The sequence below is a fragment of the Dendropsophus ebraccatus genome, unplaced genomic scaffold (assembly GCF_027789765.1).
Source record: "Dendropsophus ebraccatus isolate aDenEbr1 unplaced genomic scaffold, aDenEbr1.pat pat_scaffold_318_ctg1, whole genome shotgun sequence".
Classification (NCBI taxonomy): Eukaryota; Metazoa; Chordata; class Amphibia; order Anura; family Hylidae; genus Dendropsophus; species Dendropsophus ebraccatus.
In genome coordinates, this window is record NW_027209972.1 from 87,419 (window position 1) to 109,462 (window position 22,044).

A 22,044-nucleotide genomic window follows, 5' to 3' on the forward strand; every position below is an offset into this window, starting at 1 on the left:
GTTTATAGTCTGTTTCTGGCTTTGGCTTTAAAAATCTGTCAGATAAATCTCTCTGTGTAAACGCACCATTACGATGGCTCAGGATTTGATTTTTTTACAAAATCCCAAATTCAATAAAAAAAAAAAATAATAATAATAATAAATGTGCGGGATCCTGTGCAGAGGACATAGTGGCAGGAGCCAATGTCACATAAATGTAGCATCCTGCTCTTTAACCCCTTCTGTGCTGCAGCATGAGTAATTAATCAAGTGCTACAGCACAGAAAGAGTTAACTGCAGGAAAGTAACAAAATGTGCAGGGCTCTGGTGGGAAGGTTATCAGAGCAGAATCTGAAGAGACATAAATATAATGCCTGCTCTTTAACCTTTTCTGTGCTGCAGCATGTAAGTGATACAGAGCTTAATTACTCATGCTACAGCACAGAAAGTGTGGGCAGTCAAGTGCTCGGCGCCCCAGCTCTTAAGAAGCTACTATAGGTAAATACAGTGCACTGACAGAGTGAGGAGCCATTGGCCCACCACCCTGCCAGTGACCCTTGTGACCTTTCTGCCTCCAGGCAACCTCTCCCCTTAGCTCCCTGACTGCGCTTGCAGGCCTTGGAAGAGGAGACAGAGACTGCCCAGGAGCCTGGTGACTATGCGTGTTTTTTGTTTATTTATTTATTTATTTTTTATTTATTTTTTTAACAAGGTGTAGGGGAAGAACAACATGGTAAAATTATCTACAAGGGAAGGGGCTTAGTACAAAGGGGATTGCCAACAGAGGGGGAAATTATCTACAAGGGAGGTGTTAAAAGAGGGTTTACCTACAGGGGGTGCTTACTACAGTGAGGATTACCTACTGGAGGGATTGCCTGGGGGATGGCTTACTACAGTGAAGATTACCTACATGAGGGATTGCCTATGGGGGCAGGGCGGTCTGGTAGGCAGAGGAGTTACACAGAGGAGGATTACTGACATGGGAAATACATTTTACCAAGGGGGTCAAAAGGGATTGACAGAGAGGACCCAACCTACAGATGTACTTATATGTATATACTATATAGGGGCACAGAGTGCCCTGACTACTATTTGGAGGCAAATATTATACTTAACTGCTTATATGGGGGCACAGAGAGAGCACTGTTACAGTGTGAAGCGATATAGTTTCTGCCTCAAACACCATTAGGCCATGTTCACACAACATATCTTTTGCATAAATCACGGCTGTTGTAGCAATTTGCAAAAATTAATGCAAAAGATGCGTTGTATTTAAATGAATATACATTTGGAGCATATACACATAGTATACGCTTCGGCCAGGATTCCGACTGGACAATGGAGAGCGCAGCTCCAGCCGCACCCTACAGTACATTGTGTGATATGGTTAATTGGGATGCGGGCGCACACAGATGCGCCCGCATCCCAACTAAATAGAATTGAGGTTTATCCGGCCGATACCGCAGTACTGGCTGGGATAAACTGCAGTCACACCATCCGTTATGTTGACTTAGGGCCCTATTCCACCGGACGATTATCGTTAGCATAATCGTTAACGATTAACGATCTCAAACGACCGCTATTGCGAAAGACCTGAAAACGTTCACTCATTTCCATGGAACGATAATCGTTACTTATGATCGTAATTGCGATCGTTTCTTCTTCCATATTTCTTCGCTATTGCGTTCGTATCTATTGCGAACGACCGAACGATGTCTTATTCAATACGAACGATTTGCGAACGTTTTGCGAACGAGCAACGATAAAAATAGGTCCAGGTCTTATAAAGCGATCAACGATTTCTCGTTCGGTCGTTAATCGTTACTGCATTTCAACCGAACGATTATCGTTTAGATTCGAACGATTTAACGATAATCTGAACGATAATCGTCCGGTGGAATAGGGCCCTTAAAAATAGTATCAGAGGCGTCTGAAACAAAAAATCTTTAAAAAAAAGATTATTATTTATTTTTAATTTTTTTTGGGAACATAGGGGGAGATTTATCAGACATGGTGTAAAGTGAAACTGGCTCAGTTGCCCCTAGCAACCAATCAGATTCCACCTTTCATTCCTCACAGATTCTTTGAAAAATGAAAGGTGGAATCTGATTGGTTGCTAGGGGCAACTGAGCCAGTTTCACTTTATACCACGTTTGATAAATCTCCCCCATAATGCCTAGCCATACTGCTCTTATACTATTAATGTTTCTAAACTATTAATATTTTTAAACTAGAAACAGAGAAGGATATGGAAACTAATGTCCAGGCAGGGTGATGGGGTGTTCCCATGACAACCACGCAGTGGAGTGGTCTGATAGTGGGGCCGTCAGAGGGGTCTCTGCGTCTCCCGCTCCGGTCTCTGAGTCAGTGCGATAATATATGCAGTGCAGCCGTGTGACGTTATAATATGCTATTACTATGACTCCCCCCCTCCTTCTCGTGGGAAGATTTGCTATAAATACTTCACTCCTATATTTTTAGTTCCTGCGTAAATCAGTTTGCTGAAATTAGCGAATCCCACAGGTCACACGAGGCGCCGGCTGCTCAGCAGCATCCACGTCAGCAATCCTGCACCTCTGTCTACCACTTCCCACCATTTACACAATCTCTGTTTCACATCCCACCATTTACAAGATCTCTGCTTGCTGTCAGTGAATGGAAATACCCTGCTTTTCCTACACAGTTACATACAGACCTAATACTTCTGAGGTTTTGCTTCAGTTGTATCCAGTCTAAACAATATTCTTAATATGTGATCATCTGAACCTTTTCTAGCATACTGGAACTTGTAGTGTCACATGTTGCAGACTACAGGTCGACTGTATAGTGTAATGTTATACCCCTTATAGACCACAAGAATGGACATTGCTATAATATATCTTAGCATACGCCACCAGGGGCGGATTAACTTTACCATAGGCTCCGGACTGTTCACTAAGCCTGGGCCCCCCCACCCGACTGTAACTATGGCAGCACTAGCCTGGCGTTCCTAGTACAGGACAGATAATGTCATGATGTCCTGATTTGTGCAAAATTGCCATTAAAAAACTGTGATTTTTTTTGCAAATCATGGCGGAAATGTAGCCAGGAGACAGTACACCACTGAAAGTATAAGTCTTTTTGGGTGGTCATGGGCCCCCCAGAAGCTCAGGCCCCGGGCTGCCGCCCGGAGCGCCCCTATTATAATCCACTACTGTACAGGCAGATGAGCTTAAAGATCCAACTTTCCTAGGTTCCTGAAAGGCAAGTCAGTCTAGTTTATATAGCGACACATCCACTACATGGTAACAGAAGTAGTGAAAGTCTTGTGGTTCCTTATAGTTAATAGTCGGCTTAGTGTCACAGAACAAAGCAGAGAAGTTTCGGGACTGGGCACTTCTGCCTTTTTCTTAGTGTTGTGGTTGGCCATTGCTGTGTATGCGGCCCCCGACACGCTGACTAATGGATCATTTCTCCCGGTCAGCAGGATTCAGGCTTGTGGTTCAGCCCGAATTATCACATCCCTTACAGCCGATTGTGCAACGGACATAAAGGAGCTTCTGTGTAACATCCAGAGAAGACGAGGACCAGCAAAATCCTTCTGCCCCCGCACCACAAACTGCGCTCCTTATAACCCATCCTGTACTCTATTATTACTACACAAATGACTAATCTGTTCTCCACCAGTGTCATCATAGACTCAGTGTCCATAGCGCGGCATTATAATACTGTAATACTCACATCTCACTATTATAGTAGTTACTGTATATTATGCACATAGCAGCAGTATTATAGTAGTCATATTCTTATACAACGGAGCAGTATTATAGTAGTTATATTCTTGTATATAGGAGCAGTATTATAGTAGTTATATTCTTGTATATAGGAGCAGTATTATAGTAGTTATATTCTTGTATATAGGAGCAGTATTATAGTAGTTATACACGACATGGAGAGAAAGTAGCTGCTGCACATCACACCTATGGCTGATACTAATGCCACTAGGCTACATTTAAAAACCAACGCCAGGATGTTGGTGTATAATTTGATCAAACCATATTGCCTCATGTACCACGTGCCGGTCTCCTGGTTCACATGGGTCCCTACACTCCACACTGTGTCGGTCAGTGACCGCTAACCCCGCAAAGCGTGCACAAACAGGGAAGCCATAAGTGTTATGTGCAGCAGTTCCTTTCTCTCCATGTCATGTTTTATTTTTCTCCCTTTTCTGAACAGTTGGCACTCCCCTTCGTAAGACCCACATGACCCAAATTAGCAGGATACACCTGTACTCACATGTCAATACCTACTATCTTTCCCATTCTATCTGCAGCAGTAATGGTGAGTACAAGAGCCTATTCACACTTGTGTTGTTTGACGGCAGCTTTCTCTGCCGGTGGTGCCAACTGGTTTTTGGGGGGGCACTTTGGGTTTGGTCCTGTGACATTGGGGTTGCAGGGCCATTCCATGGCCTCCTTTCCCTGTTTGTGCACGCTTTGCGGGGTTAGCGGTCGCTGACCGACACAGTGTGGAGTTAGTGTAGGGACCCGTGTGAACCAGGAGACCGGCACGTGGTACATGATCTTTCCGGCCACAGTTGTCTGATGTGGGCGCATCAGCGCACGCTCGCTTCATTGTGTGAACTGACTGGTCTTTCTGCAGCCGCAATTCACTGAATTGCGGCCGCAGAAAACTGACATGTCAGTTCTTTGCGGCGCCGCGTGAGATCGCGTCCGGAGCGTATACTATGTTTATACGCTCTGACCGGGATCCCATAGAAGAATAGGCAGTGTTCCACACCGTACAAAGTATGGCCGTTGTTGCTGATGGCAACAACAGCCGTACTTTTACGCTGTGTGAACATAGCCTTATAGTAGTTATATTCTTGTACATAGGAGCAGTATTATAGTAGTTATATTCTTGTATAAAGGAGGCAGTATTATAGTAGTCATATTCTTGTATATAGGGGCAGTATTATAGTAGTTATATTCTTGTTTATAGGAACAGTATTATAGTAGTTATATTCTTGTATATAGGGAGCAGTATTATAGTAGTTATATTCTTGTATATAGGAGCAGTATTATAGTAGTTATATTCTTGTTTATAGGAACAGTATTATAGTAGTTATATTCTTGTACATTGGAGGCAGTATTATAGAAGTTATATTCTTGTATATAGGAGCAGTATTATAGTAGAAATTTTTTCCAAAACTTACGTAATTTTACTTTCTTCGAGTCTAAAGGCAGCACAACAGGGTTATTCAGCTCCTCCTTAGATCCTCCTAGGAACGCCCACCTAAAAAAACCTCATTAACCAGCACCAATACAGCTGTATGAATACCTTTAAATAACCCCCCCTCACAGTGTGAGACGTGTAATAACATAGCCTTCTAGATGCTTAATTTTTTTAATAGGGAGGGTATATTTGTGCTGCCTTTAGACTCGAAGAAAGTAAAATTACGTAAGTTTTGGAAAAAATTTCTACTTTCTTCTTCGTCTCAAGGCAGCACAACAGGGAGCTTAATAGCTACTAAAGGGTGGGTTTTACTGCTGCACTCAGAACCGCCGTGCTAAAGGCTGGACCTCCACCTTGCATGTCTAGCCGATAATGACTGATGAACGTAGATGGAGACGTCCACGATGCAGCATTACATATGTCGATTATCGGGACTTGTGCCCTTTCTGCCCATGACGTTGACATGGACCTTGTCGAATGGGCTCGAACTTCAGGAGGCGGCAGATCACGAACTCTGTAGGCTTCCAAAATAGTTGTTTTTAGCCACCTGGCCAAGGTATCTTTGGATGCCTTTTTTCCCTTGTTGCCTCCAGCAAATTGCAGGAACAGGTTTTCATCCAGCCGGAACTGAGCCACTCTCTCCAAGTAGATCTTAAGTGCTCTGGAAACATCCAGCGTGTGTAACCTGCATTCCTCTTCTGACGCCGGGTCTGCCATAAATCTTTGCAGGAAGACTTCCCTATTGATATTCTCTGTTGATGCCACTTTGGGAAGAAAGGATGGTACCGTTCGTACCAATACCCCCTCTGGGACAAACTTCAAGAACGGTTCCCTGGATGACAGCGCCTGCAATTCTCCCAATCTCTTCGCTGATGTGACGGCCGTCAAGAAGATAGTTTTACAAGAAAGCCACTTTATATCCGCTGATTGTAGAGGTTCAAAAGGTGGTCCCGACAACACATCTAGGACTACTGTTAAATCCCAGGAAGAGACTGGCGGCTTTATGACCGGCCTTAGATTCTTCAGAGCTTTGAAGAAACGGATGATTAATGGGTGACCCGCAAATTGTCCGTCCGTGTAGGAATTAATTGCGGTCATGTGGACACGGAGTGTGTTAGCTTTCAAGCCTTTTAAGTATCCGTCTTGAAGAAACTGTAATATTACTGGCAATTCAATTTCAGGAAATCCCTTTTCTTGCCTCCAGAGTGTGAATTTTTTCCATAACTTGGAATATACTTTATTGGTTGAATGCTTTCTGGCCGCCAATAAGGTGTGTATCACCTGATCTGAGAGTCCGGATCGTCTGAATTTAGATCTCTCATATTCCACGCAGTTAAGTGGAGATGGGCTAGGTGTTGGTGAAACAGACCGTCTTGTATCAGCAGATCTTGTACTTGTGGAAGCTTCCAGAAAATCCCCTTGGATAGTCGTAGTAACAAGGGGAACCACACTCTGCGAGGCCAGAACGGTGCTATTACTATGGCCTCTGGTCTGTCCATCAAAATTTTCTTCAAAACTTTGGGAATGAGCACTGGTGGAGGGAAAACGTAGATGTACTTGCCTCTCCAGGACACTGAAAATGCATCGAGAATATCCGGTTCGTCTCTGGGATTCAGTGACGCGAACCTCTGAGTTTGGCGATTTTCCCTCGTTGCCATCATGTCCCAACAAGGTTGGCCCCACTTGTGCGCTATTTCCCGGAAGTAGACCGGATTGAGTCGCCATTCGTTGGGGCTCAGAGTCCGACGACTCAGAAGATCCGCTAACGTATTGCTGGATCCTCTTATATGCAGCGCTGATATCGACATTACCGTCTCTTCTGCCCAACGCATGATGCCCCTGCATTCTCTTTCCAATCTGGGGCTTCTGGTCCCGCCCTGCTTGTTTATGTAGAACACCGTCGCTGCGTTGTCTGACTTGACAAGCACCGCCTTGTTCCTCAACTGCAGTGTAAAGTGACGCAGGGCTAACTTGACCGCCTTGAGCTCTTTCAGATTGGAAGTTAGCTTCCTGTCCATAGCTGACCAAGTTCTCTGTACCCACCGACCCCCCAGATGGGCCCCCCAACCCATTGCTGAGGCATCCGTGGTCAAGATCACCGGATCGCTCGGAAGGAAGCTGTTGCCTCTGTTCAGATTTTCTGGGATCAACCACCATCGTAATTCTCTCCTCGTCCGAGCTGAGATGGTCATTGTCATCGACAACGAAGTCGTATTCCTGTCCCAAATATCCAGGATTTCCTTCTGGAGAGATCTCATCCTTGCTCTGGCCCAAGGGACTGATTCGATGACAGATGTTAATAAGCCCAAAGTACTCATTGCATGGCGAATCGACACTGTTGGAGTCTCTATCAGAGCATGAATTTGCTCCTGAAGTGTCGTCACTTTGTCCGCTGGCAGAAAAAGTTTCATCTGAGTCGTGTCGATTATGAAGCCTAAAAACTTCTTTGTTGTAGCAGGGGAGAGATCTGATTTCTTGATGTTGATCAGAAACCCCACCGACTCCAGTAACTGGCGGGTCAGATATAGATGATGTAGGAGAAGCTGAGCCGAAGAAGCTATCAAGAGCCAGTCGTCCAGGTAGGGGACTATTTGGACGCCCTGAAGCCTCAGGTGAGCCACCAACACCACAACCACCTTGGTAAACACCCTCGGGGAGGATGTTAACCCGAAGGGAAGTGCTCTGAATTGGTAATGCATCATATTCTGCCCCACCTGAACTGCTACCCTGAGATATCTCCTGGACACCGGATGGATTGGCACATGGAGATAGGCGTCCATAAGATCTATGGACACCATCATGTCCGACTGTTGGATCAGGCTGGTCGCTGACCGAATTGAATCCATCTTGAACTTCTCCTTCTTGACGAAGTTGTTCACATAGCGGAGATCTATAATCAGTCGGGATTTCCCTTCTGGCTTGGGAACCGGGAACACACGAGAGTAAACTCCACTCCCTCTCTCCTCCTCCGGGACTTCTTCTAGAGCATGTTTCGTAAGAAATTCTTCTAGTAGGGATGGCACAAGGTTGTCGTCTGGCTGGTTGATTACAAAACGGGATCTTGGCTTGTGGGCAAAATTTATCTTGTAACCGGTTCTTACTATGTTTAGAACCCACTCGTCTGTGGTAATGTCTTCCCAGCTTTGCCAGAATCCTAAAAGCCTTGCGCCTACCGGAGGTGGATGAAGGGAGAGGCTGGCGTCAGAACTCGGTTTTTGACTGCCCTTCTCCTTGCTTTCCTTTGCTCTTGTTATAGGTTTTCTTATCAAATCTGTTTTGGACATTTCTTCTCTTGAATGCATTCCTGCCTTTGCCTCGAAAGTATTTGAAAGGCTTCTTTTTTCCTGACATGGGAAAGGAGAGTCCTTTACCTTCCTTAGCCGGTTCTAAAATCTTCTCCAACTGATCTCCGATAAGTTGGCCGGGCTCAAATGGAAGGCTGCAGAAATTATTTTTATTAGCTACGTCCCCTGGCCAAGGCTTGAGCCAGATGGCTCGTCTGACAGAGTTTACTAAAGCCATAGTCTTCGCTGAAATCTTCAGGACGTCAATGGGGAAGTCGCAAAGGAAATCTGCGCAAACTTTAAGACTTGAGACCTGCTCCAAGAGCTCCTCCCTTGGGACTCTATCTTCAATCTGCCTGCTGAGTTGACTGAGCCATACTCGTAGTGCCCTAGATACTGGGACGGTAGATAAAGCGGCTTTGCTTAGGTCTGCAGCGTTATAATGTGCCTTCTTCAACAACACATCGGACTTCCTGTCCATAGCATCTTTTAAGATGGACGAGTCTTCAGCAGGAAAAAGGGTGTTCTTTGACAGCTTAGCAACTGCAGTGTCTACTTTCCCCGGTGCTTCCCACATCTCAGATTCTGTAGGATCAAGCCGATACACAGACTTGAAACGGGAACCTAGGATAACCCTCTTATCCGGCTTCTTCCATTCTTTTTCCATAATTGTCTTGAGCACTTGGTGCCCCGACAATACACATGACTTTTTTCGTGGAAAATAGTAGAGGTTATCTTTGTCTTGAGAAGAGGATTTATCTTTTTTAACCTCCATAATCTCTTTCACTGCCTTGATTAGTTTGTCCGCGTGCTCTTTCTTGAAGAGGTAATAATCTTCAGTAGGTGGCTCCTCAGACTCTGAGGACTCACTATCAGCGGCAGAAGAGGAAGAAGACGAATAAGACGATTCTGATGAGGAGGGTTCTTTTCTTTTGCTAGATTTTTTCTTCTTTTTTGAAGAAGGTTTTGTAGACATATTTTCTTTGAACCAAGTAAAAAAAGATCTAGCCTCATTTAGGAACTCTGAGGCTTCATTTTGATTAGAAGTAGAAGCACCGCAGGCCGATGACTGCGCAGAACATTCTTTGCCTCTTTTGCGCTTAGCTGAAGGTGCCTCCCGAGATAAGCACACCTGGCAGATAGATCTTTCATAATCATCAGGTAATGGCTGTTCACAAACACGGCACAACCTGTGCTTAGCTTTACTCCTCCTCTTGCCTCTAGATGACTGGCTAGACATCTTCGCAAGGAGAGAATCCGGCTGCCCTGCACAAAGGGTACCGCTCGGCAGACTCTCCTTGCTTAAATAGCCCGGCAAAAGCCACGCACGCGTAGACGCCGGGCCCCTCTGTGACGTACATCATGCGCGCGTCATCCACATCACCTGATCTTGTTGCGTCCAATCGCACTGCAGCGCGTCACACGCTGCGCCCGATCAAGTGATCCTGAAGTTCCGGACCGGAAGTGATGCAAGCAGAGGGCGGAATCACAGTGGAACGCAGGAACCGGCCTGGAACGCACGCGCCCACACGCTGCACCAATAGGCCGTACAGAAGAGAAACGCCAGCACCTACCGGCACCTTATCCCGCACACGAGTTCTGGGACACAGGTATCTCTCTCCAGGCACCTAGGTCAGGAACTACTGACCGATGCCAGCAGGTACCCCCGATCGCCCCAGCACCTAAGGCAGGGTACCTGCAGCAGCTTAGGCTGCAGTGCTGAGGCACAACGGCCTCTCTGAAACACAAACAAACACAAAAAAAGTGTTAAAACATGGTGGGCTTATTGGCATATACTTGCCTCTTCTCCCAGGCTAGGAGGATATGAAAAAACACGTCTCACACTGTGAGGGGGGGTTATTTAAAGGTATTCATACAGCTGTATTGGTGCTGGTTAATGAGGTTTTTTTAGGTGGGCGTTCCTAGGAGGATCTAAGGAGGAGCTGAATAACCCTGTTGTGCTGCCTTGAGACGAAGAAGAAAGTAGTTATATTCTTGTATATAGGAGCAGTATTATAGTAGTTATATTCTTATGCATAGATGGCAGTGTTTTAAAGTAGTTATATTCTTGTGGAACATGGGGTGGGCAGTATTATAGTAGTTATATTCTTGTACATATGAGCAGTATTATAGTAGTTATATTCTTGTATATAGGGGCAGTTTTATAGTAGTTATATTCTTATGTATAGGGGGCAGTATTATAGTAGTCATATTCTTGCGGTACATGGGGGTGGGCAAGTATGAAATCTGTTCTCTGTACTGAGGGCCATGAGCTGTAATAAGAACTATTGTATAAATTATCTGTGCCATGTTAGTCAGACATGATGGCTGCCCCTGTGATGGTTATTAGTAATGATTGTGTATGTGGGGGGTAGAGTGTTAATCTTCCACTGAGGTTATAATTGTGATGTATCCACAGGACGCTCTTACGGGTTGAATTGTCTCAAAATAAAATGAAACTTATTAAGGAAGCAGGACTTGGGTTCCTTACTGTGCAATAAAATGTGATGTCTCTCCAGGAAAGGTGGTTGTCCCAGGACCACCCAGAAGTAATTGCAGCCTCATCCTCACCCGGGCAGCCCCTCGTTGCTGTAGATCCTCTCTCCGTGCACTTTCTGCTTCCTGATGAAAAGCCTCATTAAAATCTAGTAGGAGGCCTCACAGGACGCAGCCTGTGGTCACAGCAACATGGGCCACACAGCCGAGCTATCATGTAGAAAGGGTTAATTCTTCAGTACATTAATGCATCTGTATCCTGGATAGTCTCCCCTGATGACACGTCCACTACCGGAGAGAGATGTAGTGACCGATCATATCAGGGTATATCCTGTAATTATAACTTATGGTTACCCACATCCAGCACTGCGCAGTGTGTAGCACTTAAAATGGTTGTACAGGTTTACACAAACATGATTTCTTTCTATCAAAACAGCGCAACAGTTGTCTACAGGCTGCATCTAGTATTGCAACTCTTCGCTTTTTTTTTTTTTTTGCAGTGAATAAAGCTGAGCTTTAAAACTACATACAACTTACGACAAACGTGGCGCCATTTTAGCTCCACAGACTTTTATTTGTAAGAATGTGTTAAGTTAATTCTTTTGCAACCGTAGCGTCTGCAGTGCTTTTTTTCCAATGAAGAAATGCTGATTTATATTGTTTTTTTTCTATTAGTTCTTTTATTATTATTATTATTATTGTTCCACCTCATTTTTATCACTGATTTTTATTTTTGATGCTCAAGTTTAAAAAAAACTACTTTTTTTTCTCATTCCACAGTCTGTTTGTTTATTTTCAGCAATTTTTTTTTCATTATTTGTATCCTGCTTGTGATATTTTTCAGTATTATTTTTTTATGGTGATTTTTTTTCTTAGGAGGGGGGGGGGGTTACCAGTGACTCCTAATGACAAAATATCCTTGATGTTCGTAGCAGCCAAATTATTTTCTTGACGATTGTTTCCGGGAACCTGATATCTGTGATTTTACAGCATTTGTGATTATTATTGTAAGAACAGTTTTATCCAGGAAGGACATGTGTAAATCTGCTTCACTCCTGGAGGAAGTAGAAACCTGTCCCTCTACTGCCACCTATAGGTGTGACACTGATACATTTTCTTCCTACTGTTGGAGAGCTAATTTGCATACTTTTTTCCCCAAAAAATCATTGCCTTACACCTGTTGGATCTTCTCAATGAGAACCAGTAACCTCCAGTAATACCAGTAATACCATAACAGCATATCTATTGCATACAGCAAGAAACAACCTTTACACATTTATTTTTAATAATGTAAGTGAATAGGAAACAGAATCCATTTTCATCCTCTATTTTAATCATAAATGAGAAACTTCCGCCCATTCAGCATTCTCCTGGCTCTTATCCATCAGATACGTTACCTCCAGGCCCTGGTGGTTGTGAGGCAGATGATGCTGAGCTGGGCACGGACGCACATTGCAGAATTCCCACCATTTGACTCATCATTTCACAGATTATTTTCTCCCCCCAGGAATGATATGAAGCCAGGGAGGTGCGATGAGTAAGAAGTGAGACAGCGGCCACAAGACAGGGACCTGCCAGGGAAGTTGCTTCTGCCTGCTCTGTATATGTATAGACATGTGCACTACATTCAGTTCCATTCACCCAGCATGCATCTAATCTTATACAGATCATAAAGTGCAGATACAATGCGTGTCCCTTTAAGAGTCAGCATCCTGATAGCAGACCCATGTGTGGCTGGGCATGGGCCTAATAGTGGGGCTATCTGGTTTAGGAAACCCCTCATCTTCAACCTTATCTGTCATACAGAGCAGAGAACAGCTACAAAGAGCATCTCAATCTGGAGGGCCCAGCATGTAATGCCTTATTTAGCCCTCGGAGGCACTGTAGGGGAATTGAATGCCAGCTGCCTGGTTTCTGTAGTGATCTTGGCTGATTACTGGAGGAGATATTAAGCAGAGCGCCTCTTTAATCCACATCATGGATACATTTATGAACGATCAGTTACTTTTTGGTCAGATTAGTCACCCCGTGAGCTGAGCCAGGAGTCCGATAATAACTTACTCATTGTAAACCATTAATGATATTGGCCTGTGAAGGACATGGTGTTGTGCAGGCCCCCAGGGAGATGACAGGCTTTGGTAATAGTTACTCTTCATTTCTATCAAATACTGATGCTGTAGAGCTGCATTCATAATTCTGCCACTTACCTGTTATCTAGCTGCTGGATTTTACATCTCCGTGGTGCCCCTTGCAGGCTTGGTGTCTATACAGCTATATTGTTATGTATTGGGGGAGATGTAGTGTACACCAGGCCATGTACACCTCTGATGTTAGGCAGAAAAAAAAACAATTACATCTCTCACAGTATAGTGCAGCAGAATATGCTCTGTATAGGAATGGAACCTGCAGGGTGAAAGAATGCTGGAGGCCAGATGTATAGAGACCGGTGGGGTACCTGGAATCATGGAAGAACTATAGTGATTATATTGGGTCTGCAGATTTTGTAGTAAATTTGCCAAAATAATCCATAACTGATTATAGAAAAATCAGCAGATAATGTGCGCTGTGTGCTGAAGGTTACAGGAGTTGAGCAGATGCATTCGACGTCTATGAAATATTCCAGAGATGGACTGGTGGGAAAGAGACAACTGGCCCTAATCTCCTATACACCAGTCTTGGTGTGGAGGTGACACATGGTTCACATAGATCCGGACTCATCACTGCATAGCTATGAATACAAGCCTCCTCCATCCACATCCTGGCATGTGAAGTGTCAGCTCTTGTGTCGAGCTGCTGTACCTGCACATTTGCCCTGCAGATGTGTACATAGCAGAGTGTTTTTGGTTAACTCTAGCCATGACCTTATCCCTCACCCCTATTCCCTGAACCACAAGCCGTGCAGAGTTTTGGGAAAGAATGTGACTGTGGACGAGGGGCTTTGATCTTCCCCTGAGATGGTGAATAGACCTCGTACTGGGGATTATTAAGACTGCTTTGTCATGAGATAGGAATGCAGGGGTTAATGGCCGACCCTGACTCTCAGGGTGACTCAGGATTAGATCACTGGCAGCAATAAGGGAAACATTCGGGTTCCCACAAGGGGCGACCACCTGTGGACTGCCCACCCTAAGTCTTATCAAACCATGTGAAGACCCCACAGAACTGGCTGATAGGCCATGTCTGCCCTTAAAGGGCACTGGGTTATTGGAAAACTACAACTCCCAGCATGTCCAGACACACTTAAGGGAAGAGCTGATGATTTTTAGATTATATGTAGATCAATGATTCCCAACCTATGGTTCTCCAGCTGAAGCAAAGCTATAATTTCTAGCATGCCTTGACAGCCACAGGGCATGATGGGAATTGTAGTTTCACCACAGGTTGGGGACCATGGTTTTAGATAATCCTCCTAGACCTTGATGCAACCGCTGTACCAGCTCTTCCTCTGACTTTGGCACAGACAGGTTCCCTAAGGGCCCAGGTGCAAATAGCCCCCTCTAGTGGTTCTAGCCTGTTCTTATCCGGATCTGCATTGTTCTATTTTATGGTAATAGAGACGCATTTCCCGGTGGGATATAGACGGCACAATGGCTGACGACTTAGAAGACAATGACAATTTTCAGTGCAGATTAGATTAGGAATCAGTGATCACACAGCAGAAAAGTGAGGAACACGCCAACCTCAGCAAGTGATGATGCTGCCAAGAGGAAACCATGCTCAACAACAGAGACCAGGGGGCATGGCACGGCTGGTGGAAAATGTGCGCCTCCAAGGTGGAACCATAGCAGAAGGTCTAGACGGACATTCACTGACAGGCGGGAACAAGCCTCCCAGCTATTTATAAAATATGTGTGCATACTAATGATAGAACTGGACACGGCTCCCAGATCCTGTTATTACCCTCTCACCTGGGTCATTTTCCATCTACGACTCTCAGAGGTCAGAATAACAGGATCACAGGGACGTGAGAGGCGGCCGGCAGGAATCAACCAGGCCAAAATATAGAAGCTAAAATATTTCCGCAAAATGCAATGCCATCCTGCAATATTTAAAGGGACAGTTTATCCATGTGAATGACGCACCTCCTCATCCTACACTAATAAGATGGACAATTTTGTAGGTAATTTACTGAACCATAAAAGCTGGTTTTCTTTACAGTTAGGCTTTATGTAAACGTTTCCCTAAAAATATGAGGGGGCAGGGCTTCACATGGCGCAGCACATTACCATAATTCATGACAAGTTTGTAATGAATTATAGCAAAAAAATTACTCCAGTTAGATTGTGGAAGCCAAAGAAGCACTAAGTTTATAGAGGTTATCCAGGATTAGAAAAACATGGCTGCTTTCTTCCAAAACAGCTCCACCCTTGTCTTCAGGTTGAGTTACAACTCAGCTTCATTCACTTCAATAGTACTTAACAGCAATAGCAGCGGTTCAGGGAAGAAAAAGAGCGCTGCACCTCACACCTATGGCTGATACTAGTGCCCCTAGGCTAAATAAAAAACACATCAGAATTTTGTGTATGAATTGATCAAGCCATACTGCCCCATGTACCTCGTGCAAGTATCTGATACACATGGGTCCCTACACTAAGTCCACACCGTGCCAGTCAGTGGCTACCAACCCCACAGGCGTGCACAGTCAGGGAACGGGGGCCATGGGACGGCCCTGCAACCCCCATGCCACAGGACCAGACCCAAAAACACCACACCAGAACCCGGCCTGCACCGCCGGTGGAGAAGGTCGCCCCCAAACAGCAAAGTGATGTTTTTTGGTTAGGGACTCGTGTATCAGAAGACCTGCACGTGGTACATGAGGCAATATGGTTTGGCCAAATTATATACTAACTTCTGATGTTGGTTTTAAATGTAGCTGAATAAGCTTTCGTGTCAGCCATGGGTGCAATGTGCAGCCATTTCTGTCTTTTTGGCTAGTGCATATTTAACAGCAATACCAGATACCACCTGAGAACAGGGGTGGTGCTGTTTTAGGGAGAAAGCTGCTGTGTTTTTCTAATCCTGGATAACAGCCATTGTTTTATAATAACAGCAATTATTTGCCATTAAATGGCGGCCATTCACTAAATTTTAAGTGTGTGAGCATAGCCCTTGTGTTTTCAATCCACTCCTGGTTTTGGTTGCAAAATACTGTGTGGGAACATAGCCTTAAGCTTCCTTTATCCACAAACGGCACCAAACCCTTCCTTGGGGCATGTTTGGTATTACAACTGGGCTGTATTCATTTTAATGATGCTGAGCTGCAATACCACACCCAATCTGATGACAAGAGTGGCACTTTTATTGGGAGAAAGCAGGTTTATTTAGACTTATAAAACCACAGCTTCTTTCTCCCAGAAACAGCACCACTCTTGTCATCAGGTTAGGTGTGGTATTGCAGCTCTGTTCCATTGAATTTAATGAAGCACAGTTGTAATACCGAACACAACCTGAGGACAAGGGTGGCGCTGTGGATAAGGCCACTTCTACTGGACCGATTCACATCTTTGTTACCCAACACATTTTCCACCCAGACATCAGTAAGTGACGTCACCGATTTATTTTCTGCATAGTGGAAAAAATGTACAGTGTGAACTACAGGGTGTGTTTCCATTATAAACAAGAGGGCCACATATACTCCCATATGAATGTATGTGGTTAAATGTTCCCATTCACTGAAAACCAGCAGAGATTGTAAAAATGGCGAGAAATTGAAATGCACAATATATTAGAAAGTTACAGACGTTTTCATGATTTAACTTTAGTTACTGAGGACATCAGAAAGCAGGGGCCGGGTAGGTACAGTAGGGGCTCAGAATTGGAGTCAGGGAGATGCCATAGATGTTGTTTCTGGTATCCAGGGGCAGGGTGGCCGCTTTTTATCCCTCTTTGTATGGCAGCAGACAGTCCCTCCATTGCCCTGGCAGTGATAACACCTTTTGTCTCTTTCCTCTTAGGGCGCCGGGGACAGCTTTATTGGGGCACTGGCGTTCTTCATAGCGCATTATCCTCAGCTCAACATAGAAGAAATGGTGAAGAGGTCAAACCACATTGCGTCAGTGAGTGTCCAGGCTGCGGGGACACAGACATCCTATCCCTATAGGAAGGACCTTCCTCAGGATATCTTCTCATGAAGGAAGCCATCCCTGGAGAGCCACACCAAGCGCCAGACACTGATGTAAGGAAGCTCATAAAACCCACCATAATGTGGTGCCCTGACACGACCCGAAGAACATACAATAAAAGTGAACAATATGGTCATCAGTACTGACTGCAAACCTGCCAAGTATCATATCATTGCAGTAAATCCATTGAGAATCCAAGAAAAGCTAGGTGACAACAATAGTGGAACGTAAACTTTTCTTCCCTAGAATATAGAGGGAGTAATAGTGACACCATAAGGTCATACTGAGTATTACACCACATATCAGTATAATAAGTACACAGTGCAGAGACTGCATCATTCACATCAGTCCCATTGGGATCACAATATAAATTCCCTCACAGAGACGCTCAGTTTTTTAGCAGCCCTCCAAGTGAAGATTCTTCATACAGCAGCTCATATCTCAGCTTCTTGGACACATCTGTGTATAACTTAAGATTAAATGATCTGACACCTGGGATTTCTGTCTTTTTTTTTTATTGAAGCGTACCCAAAACTGCTCATAGATGGAACCATCGTTATGTAGAGAAGCAGAAGCTTTTCTATCACTGTATCTCTCAATCATATAATATGGAGGTGTTTAAAAAGTCCAGTGCATATAAGATGGCATCTGTCTACCGGGTTAGGCCAATTTCACACTGTTTGCAATGCACCAGGAAAGATCCCATGGTAAACGTATGCATAGAACCTCAATATAGGCGTTGTTTTCGCCTTCGTTTGGGGGATTTACATCAGGGGTTGCTGGACAGATTACAGCAGTGTTCTGTGCTATTCCATAGTGCATGACATGGTACAATAATGTATGCAGTACTGTGTATACTTTCATAACAGGGACCATCGTGTATGGCAGATACCACTGAGTAGCATGTGTCATGTCATTATACATTCCAGAGCATGTGACTGAAACATACAATACTCCATTCACATTGCATTGCTGGTGGAAAAGTAGCAGATACTGTCAGGATTTAAGAGAAGGGTTCATGCCCAAATCCTGACAGTGTGTGAACATGGCCCAGGCATTAGGCACAAAGCTGTTATAACGTAGAAACCATCCTGTAGCCACAGTCTGACAGTTTTCACAAGCCTAGGTAAATTGCAGCATCACTGTGTCATGCAATGACAGTAATACCATTGCATGACACCTATGACCTCAAGCCTTAAATATACTGAAAGATATATGTAGTTACCCAGAGCCCTACTCTCAAGATGTTTCAAAAGAACGATTTCCTGGAACGTCTATACAAAAAAAGTAGAAACATTTCCTTTATTGAGGACGAACTGCAGACGAAATACAGAACTTTTACTGATGGATTTTCAGCGAGTATCTTTCAGTTTCTACAAGATCATGATCCACGCTCAGTACAGCAGCCCTGGGTCCCCAGTCACAGGATATGGCCGCCTGTCCTCAGCAATGTTCCAGTAGCACCTCCTCACACATCCTCCACCTGAGTGTGCCCCTCCCCCTCCATAAGTCCCTTCACTCATCCATTTACAGTGCAGTCACTAGATGCTGCGGATTTTCCTCTTTTCATGGAACAGGACATGTTGTTTTACTGTAAGAAAGAAATAAAGAGTGTAAGGATTATGCAGTGATGCTATTAGGCCAAGACCTGACTCCGGATGTTACCCCTGTCCTTAGAGGCAGAACATGAGGTCATGGCCGTCTGGCTGATAAAATCGCTGGCTTGCTGTTACCAACAACCAGAATCTTATTGATGAAGACCACAGTCAGTTCCTGCTGTAGTTTTATGAAACTACTAGATCCCTTAGAAATGTATGTTCACACTTAACATATACACGGTGGATAACCTGGTAATGTGTAACCAACAACAAGTCTAAGGGCCCTATTCCACCGGACGATTATCGTTTGCATAATCGTTAACGATCTCAAACGACCACTATTGCGAAAGACTTGAAAATGTTCACTCATTTCCATGGAACGATAATCGTTACTTATGATCGTAATTGCAATTGTTTTTCTTCGCTATTGCGTTCGTATCTATTGCAAATGACCAAACAATGTCTTATTCAATGCGACCTATTTGCGAACGAGCAACGATAAAAATAGGTCCAGGTCTTATAATAATAATCGTTAACTGCATTTCAACCAAACGATTATCGTGTAGATTCGAACGATTTAACGATAATAGGAACGATAATCGTCCGGTGGAATAGGGCCCTAAAGACTTTGTTATATAATTGTATGCACTGTCCAGTGACTGAAATGTCTTTGTGTGTAATCCAAAGTATATGTTATGTGGGAATATACCCCAAAGAAGGAAATCCCCCCCCCCATAAATAAAAATAGGAAATAAACTCACCAATAGGGTCATATTTCCTCAGGACGAGCTTGTCTTTTAGTTTATTCCTTCGAGTGTTAAAGCTATAACCAGTTCCAGCTGCACTGATCATCTGTACCAAGAGCACCCTGCCCGAAAACACAGGAGAGGAGATGATAAAGCACAAATCAGTCGCTGTATAGATAGATCACTGATCCCGAGTTACATCCTGTATTATATTCCAGAGCTGCACTCACAGTTCTGCTGGTGGGGTCACTGTGTACATACATTACATTACTTATCCTGTACTGCTCCTGATTTACATCCCGTATTATACTCCAGAGCTGCACTCACTATTATGCTAGTGGGGTCACTATTTATAGATTTTACATTACATATCCGGTACTGATCTGGAGTTGCATTCTGTATTATACTCCAGAGCTGCACTCACTATTCTGCTGGTGGAGTCACTGTGTATGTAGATTACATTACTGATCCTGAGTTACACCCTGTACAATACTCCAGAGCTGCACTCACTATTCTGCTGGTGTATCTGTATAACGTGATATGTTGGATAAAGGACTTTTCCTGTCTCCAGGACTTCACCCGAGCTGCACCAGTTCTATGGAATGCATTACCCAAGACTGTCAGACTCACCTCCAATACACAAAGTTTTAAACATGCCCTCAAAACTCATCTATTCAAGCAGGCTTACCAGGTTCCCTAAATTTGACCGCTACACTCAAACCCCCCCCCCCCCCCCCCCCCACACACACACCTACCTCCGCCACACACACACACACACACCAAGCATTTAAGCACTTAGACCTGTGCATGCAGGCATTGGCTGGTGACAGGTTCATCCACCCTTACCTGCACTGCCTTATTTATAAAGATGGCCGGACCATAAGAACAATGAAGCACTTTGCCCCTCTGCCATTTTGTCTCGCACCCCCTCCTGATAGTGTGTAAGCTCATGCATGCGAGCAGGGACCTCACTCCTCATGTACGGATAGTTATATGTATCTTTCTGTAATGTCTATTTTTTGTGTATGTATGTACCCCAAAATTGTTAAGTGCTGCGGAATCTGTTGGCACTATATAAATAAAAATTATTATTATTATCATTTCCTATCTTGGGTATTTATGGAACATCCGTTGTAAATCCCATGAATATCTGATACATGAGAATTCCAGAGGGGGCTCTGCTCTGCACCAGGAAGATAGTGACCACCAATCCTTACTGCCACATTCTCCATACAATTACAGGATATACTGAGTGCTTGGTATCATCATGGTAGCAGACTGATGCCCACCATAATGACATCGGGGGTCACTGCACTCATCTATGGAGATGATGGGACTTTTATACAGATCAGTCAGCTGCACCAGGGATCGTCCATACTAAGGCTATAGAAGGACAGATGTGCGGACAGGATTCTACTTACTTGGATTTTCCCTTGGCAACTGCAAAACAAAGTACAAAAAGAGTTAATATAGAACACAGCTACAGCACAAGGGTCCCATATACCCTGCACAGGGGCTCACATACCCAACCTCACTGCTGCCTACACATTACTACTACCAACAGGTAAGTTAGCGACCAGCCCCCAACATGACTATAGCATATAATACCCCAAGTGACTGCACAATAATACCCCCACATCCCAGCAATACCCCGCTTACAGCCTTACATCTCACTAATACCCCACATACACCTTTACAGCCTCACATCTCACTAATACCCCACATACACCCTTACAGCCCACTAATACCCCACATACACCCTTACATCTCACTAATACCCCACATACACCCTCACTAATACCCCACATACACCCTTACATCTCACTAATACCCCACATACACCCTCACATCTCACTAATACCCCACATACACCCTTACATCTCACTAATACCCCACATACACCCTTACATCTCACTAATACCCCACATACACCCTTACATCTCACTAATACCCCACATACACCCTTACATCTCACTAATACCCCACATACACCCTTACATCTCACTAATACCCCACATACACCCCCACATACACCCTCACATCTCACTAATACCCTACATACACCCTTACAGACCACTAATATCCCACTAACATCCTTACACACCACTGAATCCCCCCTCACCAAACTAATACCCCACTAGCTAGCTAATAACCCTACTAATGCCCCCACATCATTCCCCCTCTCATTACACTTACAATTCACACAGGTGAGAAACATCTCAGCATATCCCGACTGCAGCACAAGGACAGGAGACACCACCGGGTCACTTCCGACTTCTCTGCTCTTTACTTCCGGGTCAAAGCTCTCAGAGCCTGAGAATACGAGTCTGGTCTACAGAAAAATGGCGGTGATCTCTGACGTCTCTACCCTCTAGCGGCTTTAGGGAACTGCAGGTAAGAGATGAGCAAGAGGGAAGAGAGAAGAGGGAAAACAAGTGCATTTTGGGAGAGGTGAAAATGTCTGCAGGTCATGGCAGGTTATCATAGTAAGAGATGTGGGCTTTTCATTAGACCGAGAATATTCTTATTAGCTTCGGAGTAGATGAGAATTTTGACCATTTTTTCCATGTTTTTGTAGTTTTTCTCCCTCCCATTTATGGCGTTC

General features: G+C 44.4%; 2 protein-coding genes across 5 annotated transcripts in view; one reads left to right on the forward strand and one right to left on the reverse strand.

Annotated features, from left to right (window-relative positions):
- The window catches only part of LOC138775890 (ribokinase-like), a 61,383-nt gene extending 43,790 nt beyond the window's left edge, over window positions 1-17,593 (forward strand). For 3 of the 4 annotated variants that reach the window (XM_069956074.1, XM_069956072.1, XM_069956073.1), the window contains exon 9: window positions 16,928-17,593. In XM_069956074.1, the coding sequence (XP_069812175.1) occupies window positions 16,928-17,104 (177 nt within the window). In that variant the 3' untranslated portion in view covers window positions 17,105-17,593. Of the gene's footprint in view, window positions 1-4,194; window positions 4,240-16,927 lie in introns of those variants that run through there. The other variant, XM_069956075.1, reaches the window with a different exon arrangement.
- A 775-nt stretch (window positions 17,594-18,368) lies between these two features.
- On the reverse strand, window positions 18,369-21,733 carry MRPL33 (mitochondrial ribosomal protein L33). Its single transcript, XM_069956076.1, has 4 exons — window positions 21,636-21,733; window positions 20,861-20,879; window positions 19,455-19,561; window positions 18,369-18,686 (listed from the first exon to the last, which is right to left on the reverse strand). Exons 1-4 carry the CDS (start codon window positions 21,655-21,657, stop codon window positions 18,637-18,639), a joined length of 198 nt encoding a protein of 65 aa, XP_069812177.1. The 5' UTR covers window positions 21,658-21,733; the 3' UTR covers window positions 18,369-18,636.
- Window positions 21,734-22,044: the final 311 nt, after the last annotated feature.

Bases quoted from the DNA above. Each gene is read 5' to 3' on its own strand.
- MRPL33 (XM_069956076.1), bottom strand. From the start codon at position 21,657: ATGTTTCTCACCTGTGTGAATT. The intron at 18,687-19,454 runs GTGAGTTTATTT...TCTTTCTTACAG, and splicing joins GAGGAAATATGACCCTATTG to TAAAACAACATGTCCTGTTC.